The following is a 21,656-nucleotide window of genomic DNA, read 5'->3' as shown; positions in this document are numbered from 1 at the left end:
AAGCATGGCACCCAGTTCTGGACCTTGGGGACTGCCACCCTTCTTTTTAATGAATGAACAGGCTAGATTGCTTTTCAAAAGCATGGGACCCAGTTCTGGTCCTTGGGAAACGCCGCCTTTCTCTTTTAACGAATGAACCGGCTTGATTTCTTTTCAAAAGCATGGGACCCAGTTCGGGACCTTGGGGAATGCCACCCTTCTTTTTTTAATGAATGAACAGGCTAGATTGCTTTTCAAAAGCATGGGACCCAGTTCTTGTCCTTGGGGAGTGCCACCTTTCTCTTTTAACGAATGAACCGGCTAGATTGCTTTTCAAAAGCATGGGACCCAGTTCTGGACCTTGGGGAACGCCGTTGTAATTCATGAAGTTGCAACGAGTTACACCGCACTCAAAAATCGCAGGCTGCATGGCGGGCATGGTGCCGCACCTGCCCGAGCTCATCCCGTACCTGATCGGGTGCCTGGGCGACAAGAAGGCCCTGGTGCGCTCCATCACGTGCTGGACGCTGAGCCGCTACTCTCACTGGGTGGTGGCCCAGCCGCACGACTGCTACCTGCAGCCCCTGATGACGGAGCTGCTCAAGCGGGTGCTGGACGCCAACAAGCGCGTCCAGGAGGCCGCCTGCAGCGCCTTCGCCACCCTCGAGGAGGAGGCCTGCACCGAGCTCGTGCCCTACCTCAGCTTCATCCTCGAGACGCTTGTCTTCGCCTTCAGCAAGTACCAGGTACGATAAAACGGAAAGTGAACATTAGGGGACTGTGAGGAGCTGATGGCCTTGCATGCTTGCTCTAGATTTGCTTTCAATTTGCATCAAGGAAGCTAGGACAGAACGAGGGGGCAGCAGAGTAAAAGTTGATTGAGGCTGCAGGGCAGGGGATTTTATTAGGGATGGGCGAATATAGATTTTGAGGTTCGAAGCGAATTCGAAGCGAATAGTGATTTGGTCGAATAATTTCGAATCGAATAGTTCGAATAGTACACATTGCAAATCACAAAGACAAATGAGCAACTTGTGACCTGACTAATGTACACAATTTTTTCTAATAATTAGAACTCACGTAAGCACAGCATTGTGTAAAACTATTACCAGTTGAACATTTATTACAAAATCTTACACACAGCTTTCCTTTGCTGTATTCACAAGTTTTCATGAAGAAATGCCTGTTGCGCCACATGCTCTAGGTGCAGCAGTTTCCGCCGGCTGCTCATTCACAAGTTTAAGCGCCGCCTAGAAACTCGCAGAGTTAAGCGCCGCCTAGAAGCTCCGCTAAAAAAGAAGTATTGTAGCCACTAGTATCCTCGGCCGTAGCCAAGCAAAGCGCAAGTGGCTGGCCGCCATTTTGAATAGGCTCGCTTAGTGTGGCGTACTGCCGCGCTGAGCGAGCCTATTCAAAATGGCGGCATGCCTATTCAAAATGGCGGCCTGTACAAGTCTGCTGGCTTGGTGCCGCTATGTTCGGAGCGGTGTCGTTTCAGTGTCGCCTTTTTTTTTTTAACCTAAAGTGTGCTGGCGGCCGAGAGCTTCGTCGAACCTCTAGGCAAGGCAGCAATTAACTCGGCAGTGCCGGCACTGATAATAGAAATGTCCGCGTTGGTGGGTCTTGAGCCAAACCTGGGGTAACTCTCGGAAAGCTTGACTGAAAAGCTTGGCTTTTAGCTGCCTATTCGGGAGCATCGAATAATTCGAAAATATCGAATACCTGCATTCGGATCGAAGCGAATAACGAATAGAGAACTATTCGATCGAATATTCGCCAATACCGAATATTCGCCCATCCCTAGATTTTATGAATTTTTGGGAGTTTCTGGAGCTTGGGTGTGAAAATTTTAGGTGCTTGCTGGTTGGCGTGGCGTTGTAACATGGTTGCACACAATCTCAGCAAACTTTTTCTTTCTGTTACAGCACAAGAACCTTCTTATACTGTACGACGCCATAGGAACGCTGGCAGACTCTGTGGGACACCATCTCAACAAGCCTGTGAGAACTATCTCCTTGCATTTGCGGGGCAAGCACAAAGATGCAAATCAATAGTAGCTTCTTTAGTTTTCTTGCTGCATGATAATGTGAAGGGGAAAGATGGGTTTCTGGCTTGACGAAATGTTTGGAAATTTTAGTGCATCTGTGTGTCAACAAAATGGCGTGAGGAAATTTTAAACGCATAATTTTTTGGGGGGGTTTCTTGCTTGTTGCAGAAATTTAATGGTTGTACTAAGGCTAGCAGCACTTTATAGCATCAGCTGTGAAGTTTATACCGACCAAACTTTGCCAGATGTGTTGTTTGCAAGTGTGCGCACTTTTTATCATGGGCTGTCTTAACAGTTGGAAAATGGTCACTGGATGTTTTCCATTCATCCTTTGTAAACAGATTGCAGGGCTCGATTGTACCGATGAGCTTACCATTCTGTCTTTCAGGAGTACATCAATCTGCTGATGCCGCCATTGATCGAGAAGTGGAATGTTCTCAAGGACGACGACAAGGATCTGTTTCCTCTACTAGAGGTATTCCTCTTTTTTCCCAGGTTGCATTGTATTAAGGGTAACAGCACTCCACGAGCAGTTTGCTATGAGAGCAAAAGTGGGCCCTAGCTCCCAAGCTATAGTGATGATGGTATTCAAAGTGAGCCTCCTCTGGCTCTGATCATTTGAGAATCGTACTGTCTGATATTGGGCGCTTCCACTTTTTGCAAACTGCCTACTGCTGATTCCTCGTCGAGGAATATCCTTGTAGCGCTTCACTTTTGGAGGGATAGTTCAGCCAGTTTTAGTGGAACTAAGCGAGTTGCAGTCGTGGAATCCTGATCACTGTCAGTTTAAACCAACTACGCAGTCGGCACTGCCATGTTTTGTGCGTTTCGTAACCCAGGCTATCTTGGTGGACAGTAACAGATTGCCTGGTCTTTAGCAGTTGGTGACGCCTGCCGTGGTTTGGTTTGTTCCCCCGTCCCCAGTGTTTGTCTAGTGTGGCCACTGCTCTCCAATCGGGATTCCTACCCTACTGCGAACCTGTCTTCAGGAGGTGCGTCTCTCTGGTGGAACAGACGCTAAATCAAAACATGGTGAGTGTTTTTTTTTTTTTTTTCTTTTTTTTTCCCCCTTTTCTGTTGCTTCCTTTTTTGTGGTGCATCTGGTTGGGTTCCTGCACGTTTGTGTGTGTGGGTGTGTGAATTTTGCATTGAGCTGCGAAGTTTGGGGAGGAGGGAAGCTGTGCAGACCACCCTGCATCTTGTCTGTCGTCTGAGTGCATTGCTGTGTGCACGACGCGAATCTACGTGTTGTTGTCTGTGTCGATTTTGCACGTGAGCAGTCTTGCCGCGTTGCGTTGGTGTGTAGTTAGCCGAGCTTGCTTGCTTGCGTTGGGGGAACGTTCCTGCGTTAGCTGAATGCATCTCTTTTTTTTTTGTTTGTGCGCAGCCCAGCATGGTAAGACCCTTGAAGTGGTGGAGTTGAGTTCACCTGATGCCTCGCGGGCCACCTTGAAGGGCCATCCGCGCTTGCTGTCTGTCTGTCTCACCTGCCGGCACCAAAAGAAGGGCCGGAGTTTCCTCTGCGGCCTCGGAGGCTGTGCCGGCCGTTTGAGCCGTGACGCGGGCTTCTTTCCAGGGGCCTCATCCGGCCCGCGAAAGCACGACCCTCGAAAGCACTGATAAACGTTTGCACGGACAGTGTTTTCGCGTGGGTCTGTGGTAAAGGGATGAACGGCCAGGGAGTAACAGGCTTGGTTATGTTATAGTTAAGCTAACACGTGTTTTTAACCTCTGAGTTGGCATTGTTAGATGATAATAATAAATAATCGATTGGATGGATGAACTATGAAAATTCAGGGGCCAGGCTAAGCACATGATAGACGTGGCTAGAGATCTTGGGAGAGGCCTTCGTCCTGTAGTGAACACAATGAGGCTGATGATGGTGGTAACGATAAGCTAGTGAAGAAGATTGGACCTTTTAAGAGGAATATTTAGCTATTGTTGCATTCACATATGCATATCTGTTGAGGTTTTTGAAGCCAACAAGTGGTAGCTTCTCTTTTTTTTTTTTTTTTTTTTTTTTTAGTGTTGAGTCTGCGCTTTTTTTTTTCTTTTTTTTTTTTTTTTTTTTTTTTTTTTTTTTTTTTTTTGTCTTCCTGACATCGAGCTGTATAGGTACAGTGAATATTAGCTGCCAGCTGCGTTCTTGTTCAAGGATGATTTAAATAGGAGTTGCTGCTTTCTTTCTCTATTTCCCTCATCTGGCTGACCTCTCCCTCTCTGTAGCTGCCCATATGTGCAATGGCGTCCATCCCTCTTGCTTGGGGAAAAAAAGAAATAAAAGGGCCCTGAAAAGTAGGCTGTCCCCTCCCCCCCTCCTCCTCTGATTGTGTGCGCAGGCCAATGCGGCTCACCCGGACCAGTTTGAAGCTCCGGACAAGGACTTCGTTATCGTGGCTCTGGACTTGCTGAGTGGCCTGGCCGAAGGCCTGGACGGACACATGGAGTCGCTGGTCATGTCCTCCAACATCATGCAGCTGCTCTACCAGTGCATGCAGGTGGGTGGACTACTCCGACGCTTCCGACGCCCTGATCTCGTCAAAAGGCTGCACCTGTAGCTCCTTTTGCAAACTGCGTGCAGCACAGCGGACGTTTCATCGTTCCCAACAATCTACTCGCATTGGCGTGTCTCACTGACATTTCACAATGGCCGGCTGAAGAAGCGGGCCTGTTGCCGTTGCACTTGCAAAGTGGAACAGCAAAGTCCTTCCAGTAAAGTCCTTACTCCTGAGGCCCAAATACCTTTTGTCACTATTCTTCAGCTGGCAGCGGTATCATGTCACGGCGAGGTGGACGTGGCTGATGCGGGTGTGTTGTTGAGAACAATTTAACGTTTGTTCCACTTCCGCTTCATGGCTGTTTGCACGATCCGCCGGCAGGTGCATCTTTGCCAGCGACAGCTATTTTGAACAATTATAATTAATGCATTTCATGAAGCTACCAGTCATGTCCCAGTTGGTTTGGTGGTACGTACTGTACGTACACAGTAAATTTGGCAGAGGTGAAGTGGGTCATTGCATAAAAGAGTGGTGTAAGCATTCATCTGACAATTCCATCTTGGGAGGTGCTGCAATCGTCCTTTATTTACTTTTTTTCTTTGCAGGACCTGATGCCTGAAGTGCGTCAAAGCTCGTTTGCCCTTCTCGGGGACCTGACCAAGGCGTGCTTTCAGCATGTGAACCCTTGCATTTGTACGTGACCCTACGCATTGTGTAGCCTGCAGGAGGGAAAAAAATGTTGCAGGAGCGGGACTGTGCGCTATTTGTGTCCGTTGCTTTAGCCCCATTGAGGGGGACACGGGTCCTTGATCAAAAACTTTTTTTTTTTACAGTTACCATGATAGAAATGACATAAGTAGTTTTTCATTCTGATTGTACGTATAAAATTTGTATTTGTCTTAAGCGACTATATTCAGATTTGTTTGGATTTTTATATTTGATTTTTTGACAGCCTTTGTAAAAAGAACTGCTGGAGTGATGCGGCTGAACAAGGCACAAGTGAACTGTGCACAAATCAAGGAGTGCGATGAGACTAACAGCATCATTCTATCTGGTCTATAGCAGAAGTTATGACCGTTTGAAGTTTGGGCTTGGCAGGCAAAACCTGTATTTCTGGTTCCCACCTTCCAAGCCCAAACTTCAAGCGGTTGTAACTTCTGCTACAGACCAGATAGAATGATACTGGTAAGTCTTATTGCACTCCCTGATTTGTGCACAGTCCACTGGGGCCTTGTTCAGCTGCATCGCTCCAGCAATTTTTTTACAAAGGCTGACAACAAAATCAAATATAAAAATCCGAATAAATCTGAATATAGTCGTTTTACACAAATACAAATTTTATATGTACAGTCAGAATGAAGAATTACATATGCCCCTCATTTTTTATTATAACCGAAAAAATAAACATCTTTGGTTTAAAGGGACACTGAAGTGAATTTGTCAAGCTCCCGTTTTTGCTTGGACTGCGTAGACTGGCTCAAATTAGCACACTTTTCATCGTTTATCCGGTTGACAAATCGGTAATTATTTTACAAAGCGCGAAAGAAGAAAAACTACCATGCGCGGTTTGCGGCGGCCGCACCAACTAAAGCTGTGACGTTAGGAGGAGCGGGCACCGTGATTGGACGATGCCCAAGGTGAGCAACCAAACAAGTTTCGGTTTCGGTTCTGTAAAACACAACTGGTGGTGTTGTTGGATGGGCATTCTCAATAACTCAGTAATCATCGTACCGCGCTTCTGCCATGTTGTCAGCTGTGAAACTGCATAAAGATAAGCCTCCCAGGACGGCTTGGAATCGTAGCATTCACTAGCCGAGGCCTACGCAGTGCATGGACGCCCTACGCGTACCCGCAGACGCCCAAATGTCATGCGCTTTTCCCCCATATTTGGAGCTTGCCTCACTCATGCCTGTACCGTAACAAGCGTGTTCACACCAGGCCAAGGGTCTGTTCATTCTGGCCTGTGCCCACTGCCCGCAAGCAGTCGGTGCTTATGGCAACAGCACGCCAACGAGAACTCGCTAGCGCGCCAGTGCCAGCCTGCGCGCGTTTTGTGAACTAGTTCGTGGAGCCATGAACGTTGCGGCCCAAAAAAAAAGGTGAACTCAATATAGAAAACATCGGCAGAAAACGAAAAAGTTAACTTACAAAAAAAAAAGCACGTACCGGCGGGGACTCGAACTCGTGACTTGCAAAACACTTACTACAACACACCTTGCGCCCCAAACCACTAGGCCACTTTTTTCTTTATTCACGAGACCGGCTCAGCCGACCGTGGTAATATAAGGTATATATTGTACAACACATTTACACTTTTATTTAGTTTTGGCATTTCAACCAGCTTAGGTGACTATTTGTTGTATTGCGCTCGTGCAGTAAGCGTACCCCGAGTTTCCACAATAGCTCACGTCTAGCAACTGCATTTCGTAGACGGAAAAGCGTTCGCAGATGCGTAGTCGTGCGGCTGACCGCTGTGGTTGTTCGCCCAGCGCAAAAAAGTGCTTCCCGCACCCTAGTTTTACGCTGTACGGTAAAAAAATCAGTTGATTTTATTTCCTTAGTACCTATATTGACTTCGCTGACTCTTCTCCCGCCTTCAAGAGGCCTTATATTTTCCTACTGGCGTACCAGTCAGCGAAGCGTCGCATGTGCGCTTGTGCAGCGCTTGTGTGAAGCGACCTTGACTTGGAGCTAGATACAGTGTACAAACTAACCAAGTAAAGAAAGGCACATTCTTCCATTCACAAACGTGCCCTGGCTTCGTTTCAACTGAGCGAACGAATTGCGACGACCCGTCGGCGGCCGACGGACGAAACGCTGGGCCGGCTGACTCTGTCTGAAGGCCGGGAAGCCGTGCAGTAGCGCAGCCAATTGCGAGCTCGGCACCTCCTGACGTCACACGAAAACGCCACAAAAAATGGGCGAGCGTAAAGAGAGGAGGACAGCATTTTCGAATTAATTTTTCTACGAAATAAAATCGCGTAAACGCGCCCAGAGTGGTCGAAACGTGGCCTGGGGACTCCGGGCTACAATTTGCGCTAGTAATCCCGCAATGTTTACATATCACTTCAGTGTCCCTTTAAGACCAGTGTGCCCCCTTACAGGAACCATGAAGACAAAATACAAGTCGGACTTATTAAAAAGACTGCTTAGTCCCGATAACAATGGTACCAATATCATTGCAATCTGCGAACAAATAACGGAAATAATAAAACGTGTGAAGCAGTCGCGACCCCCTAGCCAATTTCCCGCAACTTTTCTATGACGTGGAACCTTGTTTGTGCGATTGGCGGCTGCCTAACTGACCTGTCGCGACAACACATGACTGGATGTCTGCAATGGGGCCTCTAGTTCCATTCGACTGCATCACTTCAATGCTAACGTCCAGTTAACGCACTGAAAATTATGCTTTATTGTTGGCCTGTATGACGTCATTCTTGCTCATAACACGTCACTGTGGCGCAAAATTTGAAAGTTTTTAAATACAGTGTAGACCGCTTATAACGTATGTCGCGGGAGCCGCAAAAATCCGCACTATAAGCGGTACCGCACTATAACCAAAACACGCGAGAATTCAACCACATCGCCACCTATCGCTCAAGTCAACCTATATTTATCATCACTCAAACGCACAGCGCTTAAAAACGAAGGCACGGTCTATATTTCGTATTATTTTTAACATCAGCCGCTGCTGCAGGGCAAAAGCGCAGTCTCAAAACGGCGAGTGCGGCTTTAACTTCCGTTGTGTTTGTTTTGAAAGACCATGGCTGCGTTTTTAGCGTCTATGAACAAATGCCGCAAGACGTGATAAGAACGCCAGCGGGATTTTTTTTTTACCCCGCCTTGTGTTCACGATGCCGAAGGCGGCTGCTTATCAGCGCAACGTACTGGTGGTGGAAATCTTCGGCTTCGCGCGGCTCGAATGTTCGGAAAGGGAAAGAGCGGTGGCTTATCTGCAACAACGTTCTAAAGCGTGAACCGAGTGGTAGATTTGGTATCGCGAAAACGTGCAGTGCTCGCCAGCGCGGATACAACTGGCGTGGTGTGGGCGGCGCGGTAAGAGGCGGCAACATGGCGTCGGCACTGGCCGTGAAGCGGTGCAGGCAGTTCCAGTTCTAACCGCTCGCTGAAATGCCGCACGGGGCGCAAGCGAAGATGCTCATGCAAGAAAAGAGCTAATAATGTGGGCGAAAAGTGGAATATAAACTGCCATCCACGCTGCTTGTGAAAGCGCTCATCAAAAAATACCGCGGTGGTAAACCTAAACATCTCTGGCGCGGCTAGCCGGCTCGGAGCGCTTCGAATCTCCCGCCATTAGGTACGTGTCTCCCCATTGGTGCAAGTCGTCAGGCTCCTCCCACTGCCACGCGAAGAAGCCACCGCGAGCGCGGAATCGTCGATACGAGCACGAAAAAAAAAAAAAAAAAAAAAAACGCCCGACGCTGATGTGCATGATTCGTGCGCGAAAACGGGCCATGCGGTTCACGATTAATAAAATCAACTTGCCGCGCGCGGATATTGTCTGCCGCTATCTTCCGAGGTGCATCAAGCAAGGTCAGTTGTGGTTATCAGTCAGGTACGCGCAAACTATAGGGTGCCTTTTTTTTTTTTTTTTTTTTTTTGGGGGGGGGGGGGGGTGTTCACGTTAGAGGAGGGCAAGAGGTGCACGCTGCGTCAGATGGCCGATTTCATCCTTTCTTTTTTCTTTTGCTACCCTAAAACGATGCCTCAGCTGCGCCGGTCGATCAGCAGACCCGCCGAAAAACCGCACTATAAACGGTATTGTGCTTCGGCCAACCGCATCTTAAGCGGTATGCTTATGCATTGAGTTCTATGGGAGGCAAACCGGTGGTCGCAAAAACCCGCGTTATATCCGGTCCCGCACTATAAGCGGTTACGTTATAAATGGTCTACACTGTACTTCTTTCTTTTTTTTTTTTTTTTTTTTCGTTAAAAGCATCTTTTGTGGCTGTAATGGAGTTGAGTGAAGTACTGAATCCTAGTTCTTTCGAACGAAGTTGTATTTTCTCTTCATGGCTCCTTTAAAATAAAAGTCCATCGGAGCATGCTGAAATTGGCCTCTTGCATTTTGTTGAGCTTCCTTGCCTGGGACTGCGGAGATGCGAGTGGTGAAGTCTCGTGCCTTGCGTCTTTCCCCTTGCAGCCGACTTCCTGCCCATACTTGGCCAGAACCTTAACCCGGAGATCATATCTGTGTGCAATAACGCCACCTGGGCCATTGGCGAGATCTCTGTCAAACTGGGTGAGTGCGGCTCACGGTAGCCAGGGGGGGGTGTAACCGCCGAGCGAGTGGTTTTCCATTCCTCTTTTCGCGGTTCGCCAGAACAGTTCCGACTCTCTCATCTTTTCCAAATTGTATAGGTGGTATTCACTGAAAAGTTTAGCTGTTAATTCCTTTGCTTGGCAACACTGGAAATGGCCACGGGCATGGCGCAGCTTGTGCCACTGCACCCGCACGCCACTAAAAAAAAAAAAAAAAAGAAACACCGGCGTGCGTCGTCTGCTGCATTTCAACCCGATTTTCAACAGTGGTGTCTACAGAGATGTTATTAATCGCACTCACATTGGGGTCGAGGCATTACTTTACGTTTGATGGGGTAGAGTTTGGAACGTCCCAACGCACATCATGCGCTTAGCACGGACAAGTACTGCCATCCAGCGGAGCAGGACAAAAACCAGTGGTGGTGCACCCACTGGTTGCCTGCGTGCATGCCTCGCCAGTGAATACAACCTATACGCAAGGTGTTAGCAACAATCTGCGTGTTGCATTGTGTTGTTAATCTCGCCCTATTTGGTGCATGTTCTCGTAATAATTGAGAAGGATCGTTAGCGCATGTAATAAATGGGAAAGTACTAAATGGCTCTCGCTTGTTTGTTGATATGACAGGGGCCGATTGCATTTTTCCTCTTTTGCAGATTCACTTGCAGAAGGCAAGTACCGCTGTGAAGCATCGTACGCGATAATGATGAAATGTGCAAAATGCCTTGCGGGCATAACATTCTAGCTGTTTAAAGAAAGAACGGCGTTTATGGATGTAGCTGCGTCATCGACAGATTTTGCACTGTGTTTTAATCTAGTGTCAGCACAGCGCCTTTTTTGGTGCTGGGGAGTGGATGGGTCCCGCAATCCTGGTTTACAGTTGCTGGAAACTTGCAGTAATTGCAGTTTCAATTGGTTTTTGTAGCCTATATCCTTTTTTTTTTTTTTTTTTTTTTTGTTATCTTTATAGGCGTTTTATGTAGAGATCAGTAAAATTGAAAACTCCTTTCCCCTGTCGCCATTCCAGTCGCCAATTTGCCGGTCTTGGGGGTGGCAACTTGTTGGCAAGTCTGGGGGGGTGAGAATAGCATTTAATGCATCACGAGCACATCTTCTGTCTAATGGAAGTTTGCATGGGAACTAACATGAGGTGATTATTAGCAGACTCACATTGGAAAGGGAAGCTGGATTGAGCCGCACTGCAGTCTGTGTGATATAAGGTCTACGGTAATGTAAGAGACGACAGAAGTTGAACGCAGTGAAGAAGGGTGGGGGGGGGGGGTGGAATTCACAGCAACCACACGTTGGGGCTGTTAAGTTCACCGCAAGCTGTGGTTCTGTGTGAAATTGACAGTCGTAACTGATCGATTGAAGTTTTTTGATTAGTGGTGATTACGGGGTCTTGGCGATCATGAACACGGCAGCCCCAACTGTGACAACTGTTGGTGTAAGAGGAGGGGGTAGGGAAGTTTGTGAAGAGTGATGTGATCTTGGCACAAACTTCTGCAGGCCGGGACATGAAGCCCTACATCCCAATGGTGCTTACGCAGTTGGTGACCATCATCAACCGCCCCAACACGCCCAAAACATTGCTGGAGAATACCGGTACAGTGTGAACCTGTGTGCATGGCTGACACCGTCCATCTCTTTTTCTCTCCCTCTCTCTCTTTCTCTGGCTTGCTTGCATTTGTCCTATCAGTGATGTGTTCTTGCGTTCCGCACAAGTCATTGTTGCCTTAAGCCTTTGGCGAGGACGTGTAGGTCAGCTCTTGTGTCGTGGATATTCTCAATTTTTTTGGCGGGGTGTTACAAAAGGCATGGACAGTTTTCAAGAAGCTGGAAGCTTGGGTCTTCTTAAAGGCTCATGTTTTCCCCTAACCTCTCTCTGTTGCTTGTCTGACTGGGGTGGAAGTTTTTTCGCTTTGTTACGAGCATTAGCGGGAGCATTGCGTGTGCACTACACTGCCCTAACAAAGCCTTGCTATTAGTTCAGGCAGTGTTTCCGAATGCATTGCTGGGCAGTACCTGCTTCTTCTAGTGGTAAATTTTTAAAATGCAGCTCCTCCAGAAACGGATTTTGGGGGGTAAATTTGGTGTAATATGCAGGTAATAGCAAATGTGTCCGAAGTGCATGATGGAAAGCCTTGTTAAGTTCGTTTTTGCTGTTCTTTTCACTGTAGCAAATTTCTTTTTAAATCTTATTTGGCAAGTTAGGACAGGTGCGTGACGTTGTCTTGTGATTTATATTCAATTTAATTTAAAATGGGTGAACAATGGCGGCGGCAGGCTTGAGGCATGTTAAGAAAATTCATGCTTGTATACGATATGACCAGGCCACTGAAGTAGCAGATCTCATTTTTGTTCTCACGCAGTCTGGATAGTTTTTGTTTGACTTTGCTGTAATTCTATCCTAGTAAAGAAGCCGTTGTTTAGCTTTTTTAGACTTTGTATTAATTCGGCAACTTCCACAATTAATGTATTTTTTTTTACTAAAAGCCTATTCAGTGCTGGAACCTTGTTAAAGCTTGCCGACCCCAGAGCTTTGTAATCTTAGACGGGTAAAAGTGCTGTCCGCATGGGCCTGACGCAGTTCTGTCCTGTCGTTTACCTGTCATCGTGTTGTTAAAAAAAAAAAAAGCCTGGTGCACATTTTTAAAAGCAGTTGAGAATTGCGACATCCACTTGTTTTTATAAAAGCTGTGGGGAGGCTTACTTGCAACTTCGGTCACCTGTAGTGCCACACGCCTTTGGTGATTGTCGTTATCAGTGCATAGCATAGTCACTGCGCTATCAAGCTTTCAAAACAAGCTTTTTTAGGATGATCAGTGGGTCAAAAGTTTACTGGCCTCGTGGGGCATTGTGCATTATGTGGTTGTAAGTGGACGCCTTTGCCTTGCTGCGAATTGATAAACAGGGCAGTGTGTATATGGGGAAACGAACTTGAACAGGTGTTTTGCAGATTTTAGTTTTGCCTCTAAGCCGTTGCACTGCATGTAGGGGTGCAGGAAGTTTGAGCATGATTTGTGCTCCCTGAAAACGCAGTGGATGTCGCACTTCTGACACAAACGTTTACCCGTTCTTTTCATTTAAAAGTAAAAAGTGTTCGGAACTTGTTGCACCCTCATTGTTCACTGAGCCCCCGGCTCGAGCCGTTTCATCAAACCCTCTGTGCCGTTCTTCGCTACTTTTCTTCATTTCTGACCTCTTATGCTCTCGTTTATGATTGGGTGTGCTCTGTGTGTTTTACTACCTTGTTGCGTCCACACTGAATTTATTTGTTGTACTTATTCTGGGCTTGTTTAACCTCGTTACGTCTATTTTTTGGCACCCTCTAGCGTGAAAAACGTTGTTTGATTGATTGAAACTGTTGCCGATGATTTCTTGCAGTGTGCTGTGTTCGTTTGTTTATAGGTTGTCTTTGCTTTTTCCTCTTTTTTTTTTCTTCTTCCTTCTTCTTCTCCTTTTTTTCCCCCCTGGCCCTCATCTATCCCCTCCCCGACACCCACCACGTTCCCGTGCCAACCACTGCCACCCGCCCGGTGCTCCTGCCATCGCCGCAACCTCCACTCTGTTGCCTGCGCCCCTCCCTCCCTCCCTGGACTCCTCCTCCTCTCCACCCCTGACTACGCTGGACCCTCCTCCCTACCCTCCCCGAACGTGTAGCCATTACGATTGGGCGCCTTGGTTACGTTTGCCCCGAGGAAGTGGCACCCATGTTACAGCAGTTTATTCGCCCGTGGTGTGTAAACCCCCTTTTTTTATTTGTTTGTGTCGAACATGTGTTATACCTATCGTTTTCTCTCTCTCTCTTTCTCTCACTCTTGTTGAACATTATGCTCTCTTTTTTTCGTACGACTTGTGGTTGGTTCTTTCGTTACTTTCTTTTCCTTTGCAGCTGCTACGTGTTTATGGTTTATTGTGTAGGTGTTTAGAGCCAGCCACCTTTTTTTGTTTGTTGGTCTCACTAGCTCTATTTCTCACTGTCTCTCTTCTCACTCCCATTATGCTAGCCACTAGGGGCAGCACTGTGCACCTTATGGGAAGTATGCGAAGCTCACCTAGGAGTAATCAGCTCGGCAGACGTGTCTGGCCAAAGAGCAATGCGGCTTTTTTAAGATTTAAGAGGGGTTGTTTTGTTCACCGCGCACAGGTAAAAGGAATGTTTGGTGGCCACTGGTAGGTACATTCGTTACCTGACTAAATGCTATGCAGCACAAACTTGATTTTTAGTGAAAACTTAGAGGTTGTGTTGTGGGGATATTTTTTTAACAGCAGAGCTTTTTAACTTTGACCCTGGTCTGGCAGTGCTCCCCAAAAAAAAAAATTCCAAGAAAAATACCGAGTGCACGTGAGCGTGTGCCTTGTGAGGAACACCCGGCATCGTTCGGGCTTGCGCCACGTGAGGAGCTCACAAAAAATACCAGGAAAAATACTGAGTGTAGGCCTGAGGATAAGCGGCTCGTGTCGTCCACGCTTGCACCATGTGAGGAGCTCTCAAAAAAACACAGAGCGCACATGAGCTTGCACCTTGTGAGGAGTGCTCTGCGCCTTCCAGGCTTCCGCGTGGGCTTGTGCCACGTGAGGAGCTCACAAAAATTACCGAACGTGTGCCTCGTGGCGAGCATGTGGCGTTGTCCAGGCTTGCGCGTGGGCTTGCAGCACGTGAGGAGCTCACAAACAATACCAAGAAAAAAATACCGAGCGCACATGAGCGTGCACCTCAGTAGCAGTGCCTGGTGTCAGCCAGCTCGACCTTTGAGAACACTGTGCCTAGCGCTCGTGGCATGATCTCGCGGGCTGTTCTCCTCACCACGTCACATACGTTCACGCCTGATTTAGGGAGCACAGGCACAGAGTTGGCGGAGGTGGTTGCCGTGGGTTCTAGCGCAGGCTAATGTGGTCCACTTTGGAAGAGATCATCCTTGCACCACTTTTGCCTGCTGCATTTTTTTTTTCTCTCTCTTTCTTTACTTTGGGTGCAGCATTGGCGTGCAGCTTTTATGCTGCGGTGGGTTACGCATGCAAAAATACAGTACTGCTTGTCTGAAGGCTCCTCGTACATCTTTCTGGCCTTCAAAAGGTAAAGGTGACGCAGCGTTGTCGGGTTCTTGATGCTGTCTTTTGCACTTGGTGTCGTACGCCTACTCTCTCAAACTGCTGGATCGGTGCAATGTTAGTGCTTGCACTTGGTGTTGCAAAAGCTTTCACTAAGTGTTGTGGCTCCATTCTACTTCCAGAACCGCCTGATCGGCCCGACGGTGACTGTCACATTCGCTGGCATGGGGGTGCTCTAAGTTCTTTCACGTTTGCAGCGGTGATGGTCACATTTGCACTGCTACTGGCAGTGTCGTTTTTCGTACCAGCATGCCATCCACTGCAAGAGTGTTCTCTTTCCCCTGCGTAGCTCTCCGGCTGCTGTCGCAAACACTTGTCCATGGCGCGTTTAGCCGCAAAAGACCCCAACGTGGTATTATTGTACTTGGTGATGAGGAAGACGATAGGGTGCTTGGCACAGATATACAGAAGTGCTTTGCACAGATAAGAATTGCAGTACACTCTAGATATACAGAAGTGCATTACACCCTAGCGCTGACGGTAGGGTGCTTGGCGCAGGTGTACAGGAGTGGAGTACACCCTAGTGCTGACGGTAGGGTGCTTGGCGTAGATATAAAGAAGTGCATTACACCCTAGCACGGACGGTAGTGTGCTTGGCGCAGATATACAGAAGTGCAGTACACCCTGGATATACAGAAGTGCATTACACCCTAGCGCTGACGGTAGGGTGCTTGGCGCAGGTGTACAGGAGTGGAGTACACCCTAGTGCTGACGGTAGGGTGCTTGGCGTAGATATAAAGAAGTGCATTACACCCTAGCACGGACGGTAGTGTGCTTGGCGCAGATATACAGAAGTGCAGTACACCCTGGATATACAGAAGTGCATTACACCCTAGCGCTGTCATCATACCTCCAGCGGTGCCTGCAAGCAGTAAAAGCTTTCCGCTCCCGCTCGCACACCACCTGTTGAGGCAGTGCGTCAGGTCTCTGGGGTTTCAGTGGGTGCCACAAGGTGGTGCTACATGATTTTCTGGTCACGCCAATTTTTCACTCCCTGTTGACGCTGTCGCTGCTTTTCTGCGACACAGGGCCTTTTACACTACGCGTTAAAAAAAACAACAAAACACATCGAGCAGCTGTGACAGCCGTAATGGTGTTCTCGGGCGCAAATATGTAGACGCAAAATATCCGGTTTCGAACGTTTTGGCTGCATAATGTAAAGACTGCCGGCGTAATATCTCCTTTTCAGAAATGATTCACTGAAACAGCTAGTCGGAGGTGCACAGTGCTGCCTGCAATGCTGGCTCTTCTGGGGTGCTGTTGTTACCTAATAACATTCTCTATCCCACTCTCTCACACGCACTTAGTTGATTTTCTGACTGTCTAAACATTTGCACCGCTTATTTTCAATTCATGCCTGCACAGTCCTCGCTGCCTCTAACAAAATCATCGTTAGCACGTGCCATAGCTAGCAAAGTTATCAGTGAATCTACTAAACTTCGGAGAGTAGGCTGGCTACACTATGACCAAAAGGTGAATACCTACTCAGCTGCTCGTTTGAATGCTTCTCATCTTCGAGTAGTGGTGTAAACTGCATCCTAAATGTTGTTTGGCAGTGGTGCCTAAAACTCATGGCCCGAGAAGTTGGTTAAACTTTGCCTTCGGTGCTGTTACCATCGTGGTGCTATAGTTGGTTGGTTAGAGGTGGCGGACTCTATGCATAGTAGTTTAGACCGCCTGATTATCATACTTATTGCTCTTTTCTTACTGTTTTCGGTAGTGCACATTTTCACTTCATTCCGTAAGCCTGCATGAACTTTTTTTTTCCCGTCTCGTCTTCAGAATGTGTTGTTCCCAGCAAACTTGAATATAGCAGCCCCTTTAAAATAAGCATATGCAAGGATATATAAGAATGCCTTGAAATTGCATTCACGATTTACTTCATTGTTTTTACATATATCATGTCGGTTACTTGCGGGCATAATTTTTGCCTTATTGATTTCCCAAGCAAAGTTTGCTTTTGATGTTAGTGCAGGCTTCGTTTCAAGGTGGCTGGCTGATATTAGCATCTTTTAAAAGTGGCAGTGGTGGTTGCAAAGCTGCCCTTTTTTTTGTTTTGTTTTTGTTTTTAGTGCTAAGTTTGTCTGAATTAGCGGGCAGCATCTTTTTAAGCCCCTTTTTTTGGGGGGGGGCACATGAAGTGGTGCTTTGATCATTCTTTTGACATTGTGGGAACGGTGGAAATGCACTGCTTCCTCCCTGAAAAATCAAAATGTAGTACGGGTCTGACTTCGGAAAACCTCCACATGCAGCTGCTGCGCTGGCATGGGAGGTAGTCAAGAGACAAAGGCAACCAATGCAGACCTCTAAGGAGGTCTATTCCCAAGCCAACCCTACCATTCTCATCGTCAACTTCCTCAACAAGTCTTGTGTTGTTTGAGCAGCTCGTGTTCCACAATTCCCACAATGTAGCTAAGGTGGAGGCCTGTTTTCTATTATTATTTATTTATATTTTGTCCAGCCAGTGAACTAAAAGCACAGTTGTTACCCTGAAATAGTAATTCAGGGTGCAGTTGTTATACCGAAGTAGTAGGCAATGCTGGCAGTAGCGGCAGTACTGCCCTAGGTCATTCTGCTCTACCCCACCAGCCTGTGTGTTGCGTGTTTGCTTGTCCAGTCAGTCCCACCCCTATCTGTGCGTGGCCGGTAGACGGCTTTCATGAAACCCATCAAAAACAACTCACTGCTTTGCTTTGACGGTGAACGGACACCAGAAGGGGAAAGGAACAATGTTCAGCCGTATGCTCCAACACTGAAAAAGAGCCTAGAATCTATGCAGCAAGTGAACACCTTGCTTCCATGACTGACCGTCTGGTCTCTGCATAAGCCAAGAAAGCCGGTGCAATATGCGTTGTTTCCACATGGCACAACTGGAAGTGCCTAAAAAACTTTTTCCGTCAGGTAAAGGCAATCGCTACTCCGTAAATGCCTGGATAGAGAGAGCCACAGCAAACTCTACTCATGACCGAATATTTGGCACAAACGAGCTGACTGGAGCACCTGGTTTCAGCCATTCTTGTTCCTCCTGTGTTTGAAATTTCAGTTTTAATACGGCAGAGCTGTTTCCCTTCCTACCTTGCACAGCATACTCAAGAGTGTGCGACTATGCATAGTAGTTCCTGTGAAGTTTTCTTTTTTACTATATTTGGCATTTTAATTATCAATTTAGTGTATACTGCCATGCCTTAGGATTGGTGCATCAGGTCCAAAGAATATTGCAGTATGTGTACGTACATTTTGAATGAGAAACGGGCAGCATTCTGGCTAGGCACTTTTTTTTTATTCTAGAATTCCAGTGTTGGCCGTTTCGTTGCCACCTAACCCACTATTAAGTGTTCGCCTCCCTGCCATGTTTTGACCGATAGCTAAACAACGGCATGCGTGAGATGCCAGTGTGAGCAATGGAGTGAGGGATTCCTGGTTGAGCAAAATTTTTCCTAGTTGCTTTGGATTGTAAAGCCCGCATGCATAATATTACTACAGAGAACGAGTTATATACAAGCTGATAGCTATGTGTAATGGTTTATGCACTTGTCTGTAGTGCAGCTTTCCATACTTCAGCTCTTGCCATCTCATTCAGACAGTACTGCACTACTTTGAAGTCTAAGGTGACCACTTCAGCTTGTAGCATTTGAAACTTTTCTAATAGCACCTTTCCGAGGTGTGCCTGGCTGAAGGTAGAGCTTGCCATTGCAGACAGTGCGTTGAACACTGTGCCAGCTGAAGTTGAGGCTATAATTGGTTAGTTAAAAAGTGCACAAGGTACAAGGTACGGACAGAAGGAGCACACACAAGCGCTTACTCTCAACTGCAAGATTTGTTGAAACAGACAAAGTTTATGCATGAAAACAAACCAAAGATAAGAGGAACTTGCTGCCTTCCTTGTGCACTTTTTAACTATCCAGCATGTACCGACGACAGTTTATGCATTAAAACAAACCAAAGATTAGAGGAACATGGTGCGTTACTTTTTAACCATTCAGTATTTACCAGCTATCCCAGCTTTGGGTGTTGCTCTGTAATTGGGCCAACCTGAAGCTCTCTTGAGCAGCTCTTGCATTTGTCCTGACGGTGCCCCCCTTTCCCAAGGTGTTCGTCGCTGCGGAACATTAGGGACAATGAGGAGAAGGACTCAGCGTTCCGCGGCATCTGCAGCATGATCCGTGTGAATCCCGGTGGAGTTGTGCACGACTTCATTTTCTTCTGCGACGCCGTCGCCTCCTGGGTGAACCCCAAGGCGGACCTCAAGCAGACCTTCCACGAGGTGGGTCGCAGTTGTGTTACCCATGCAATTGGTGCTCACTGCTTCTTTAAAGGGACCATGCAGACAAAATACAAGTTTGTTATATTCGAAAAATTTCGTGTTTTATTGTGCCACCAGCGCTTGTCCGGCAGCAAACGATGCCGTATTCACCGAGAAACTAATCTATTTAGGTTAAAACCTTGATTCTCATGCCAAGTAGTGTGTTTTCGGGATGTCAGCGGTGAAGTCGTAGTGCGCGTATTCAAATGAACATCCACTGCGTCATTCGGCTCTGCAGCCTTGCTGTCCATCAGCCCTCCCAGGTGGCGCTACTATAGTCATCCACGAACCGTTGTCTGCCGTTGCTTTGTTTTTAACCGTATTTGCACCTGGCTTGTTTTTGCTTCTGCCGAAAGTAATCGTTTAGTGAAGCATGGGGTATGCTCGACAAACGTGGTCAGGTGAGACAAGTTGCTTACGCCAATCGGCCAGTGTCAGGTAAGACAACTCCAAAACAGCGGAGTGCTGTGCAGCTAAAACTAGCATAGCTCACCCAGTACCAGCAGCAGTGTGCATCGGTACTTCTATGCTTGCGTGTAATTTCGTAACATTAATTGCTTACCCCACCATTCTTACTGCTGTAAAATGAATGTGCAAATAGTTCTTGCGGCAAGATTATAAGCTGTGCCTAATTTGCGTTTGCTTTTGGCAGCCCCAGCCAATCGCACAGCTGGGCACATGACATCATAGGTTCTGTTGCGGGAAAAAAGCTAGTGGGTCGCATGGCCATTCCCTTTTTTTCTTAATTATGTTGCTTATTTCTACAAAGTGTGCGTTAAAAGTGGTGTCAGTGCGATTCTGAGGAGGCAGTGTTTCAAATGAAACAATTTTGGCGCTGTTTGTCCTAGTTGGCCTTGTGCCATGAAAAACCAAGCATCATCATCGTCACCGTGCGTTTGAAAATTGAATCGCGGGTTGCCACACGTTCGTTCAATATGGGACTGCACAGCGCTTGATAGGTTGTGGTAGTAATAGTAAGTTGCAGCATGTGTAATGGAAACTTTGCTCTGTGAGTGAGTTGAAAAAATTTGCGTATGAACAGTCAATCTGACAATGGAAACGTGCAGCACAGCGCTGTCATCCGATGGTGCAGGTACTGTGTGGAGGCATTTTGACGTAATTTCACAGCACTTTCCGCAGTGGCTCGGTGGCCAAGGCATTGCTAAAATACAGGCTTGCGGGTGAATGCAAGAGCCTACCGTACCTGTTGACCACTAATGCATTTATGTGAAACAGCTGATGGCAAAAGTGTACATTTATTAGGGCAGTGGACTTGAAACGAGACAGCCTTCAACTTTGTTTATCAACTGCTCGTCCATTTTCAACACCTGCGCTGTGTAGAAGGAACTTTTCCTGTACACTGCCACAGCGAGATGGCTTTTATAAGACTTTTTTTTTTTTTTAATTCTAATTTTTGTGACGAAGTGAAAGCCGGTGAGAGCAGGCAATTGGATGGATGACAACGATTGGGTAAAGTTGAGCTCAGCTTACTGTGAGCAGTTTGATGTGCTGTGAGATGCCACGGGTAAATGGAAGGAAAACGGCACGCAGAAGGTCCAGCTTTAATGGTTTACTTTTCGGCAAACGGGTATCGTTGGCTGTTTAACAAAAGCGGTGAGAGCTATGAGATGCGGGATGTTTCAGTGAAAACAAGAAGTTATTCAGTCTTTAATTGTCTCTTTAAAGAATCATTGGTTGGGGTCAGTTAGCGAGGCATTGCGGGCCGCTACGCATTATCGGGACAGACATTAGAAAACAAAGTGATGGCAAGGACTGATAACTGCAGCCGGTCGGAAAGGGCTGGTCGTGTTTTTGCTGCTTTTCTCCTAATCGACTCGTTTTCGGTTGTGCTCGAGAAAATATTGCTAAGTGCTTTACTGCAGAAGTGACTAATGGCATCTAGATCATCCATCCCCGCATTTCTTTTTGGAAGACTGACCGCAGGAGTTGTTGCGCTGTTGATGTGCATTGCAGATACTCCACGGCTTCAAGAACCAGGTCGGGAACGAAAACTGGCAGCGCTTTTCTGAACAGTTTCCGCCCGCACTCAAGGAGCGACTGACGGCCAACTACGGCGTCTGAGAAAGGTACGTCACAGCATGCAATTCCCGAGAAGTTGCTGCTGCTGCTGCTTTTGCTGAAAGACGGTCTATAGCACGAAATGGGACATGGTTTTCTGCGAGTCAGATTACTTCTGTCTCTTACTAATAAAAGTGAAGTCCGAGCTTGCCGCTTATAAATCTTGCTGCTGGGATAGTGAGTTCACATTGTTAGGTGGCGACAAGGTAAATTGATCGTAGGGTGTAACGTGCCAACGCAACGCAGGCGATGAGGCGCGCTGTAGTGGAGGGCTCCGAAATAATTTTGACCACCTGGGATCTTTAATGTGCGCCAAAATATTGTATACATGGGCATTTCTGCTCTTCGCCTTCA

The 21,656-nt window shown here is 47.1% G+C and overlaps 1 protein-coding gene across 2 annotated transcripts in view; it reads left to right on the top strand.

Annotated features, from left to right (window-relative positions):
* Tnpo (transportin 1) overlaps positions 1 to 21,656 on the top strand; it is a 54,649-nt gene that overhangs the window by 26,194 nt on the left and 6,799 nt on the right. The window contains exons 11-22 of one of the 2 annotated variants that reach the window (XM_077693727.1): positions 403 to 725; positions 1,905 to 1,979; positions 2,415 to 2,501; positions 2,951 to 3,058; positions 4,366 to 4,524; positions 5,130 to 5,217; positions 9,689 to 9,787; positions 10,462 to 10,476; positions 11,315 to 11,410; positions 13,469 to 13,544; positions 19,010 to 19,184; positions 21,198 to 21,310. In XM_077693727.1, coding sequence (XP_077549853.1) covers positions 403 to 725; positions 1,905 to 1,979; positions 2,415 to 2,501; positions 2,951 to 3,058; positions 4,366 to 4,524; positions 5,130 to 5,217; positions 9,689 to 9,787; positions 10,462 to 10,476; positions 11,315 to 11,410; positions 13,469 to 13,544; positions 19,010 to 19,184; positions 21,198 to 21,305 — 1,409 coding nt within the window. In that variant the 3' untranslated portion in view covers positions 21,306 to 21,310. The remainder of the gene's footprint in view (positions 1 to 402; positions 726 to 1,904; positions 1,980 to 2,414; positions 2,502 to 2,950; positions 3,059 to 4,365; positions 4,525 to 5,129; positions 5,218 to 9,688; positions 9,788 to 10,461; positions 10,477 to 11,314; positions 11,411 to 13,468; positions 13,545 to 19,009; positions 19,185 to 21,197; positions 21,311 to 21,656) is intronic. The other variant, XM_077693728.1, reaches the window with a different exon arrangement.

This window comes from Haemaphysalis longicornis, unplaced genomic scaffold (assembly GCF_048455015.1).
Source record: "Haemaphysalis longicornis isolate Haplotype H1 unplaced genomic scaffold, Haemaphysalis longicornis Haplotype H1 scaffold_12, whole genome shotgun sequence".
NCBI lineage: Eukaryota > Metazoa > Arthropoda > Arachnida > Ixodida > Ixodidae > Haemaphysalis > Haemaphysalis longicornis.
Note: the sequence above shows the minus strand (reverse complement) of the source record. Positions and strands in the feature narration are given on the sequence as shown.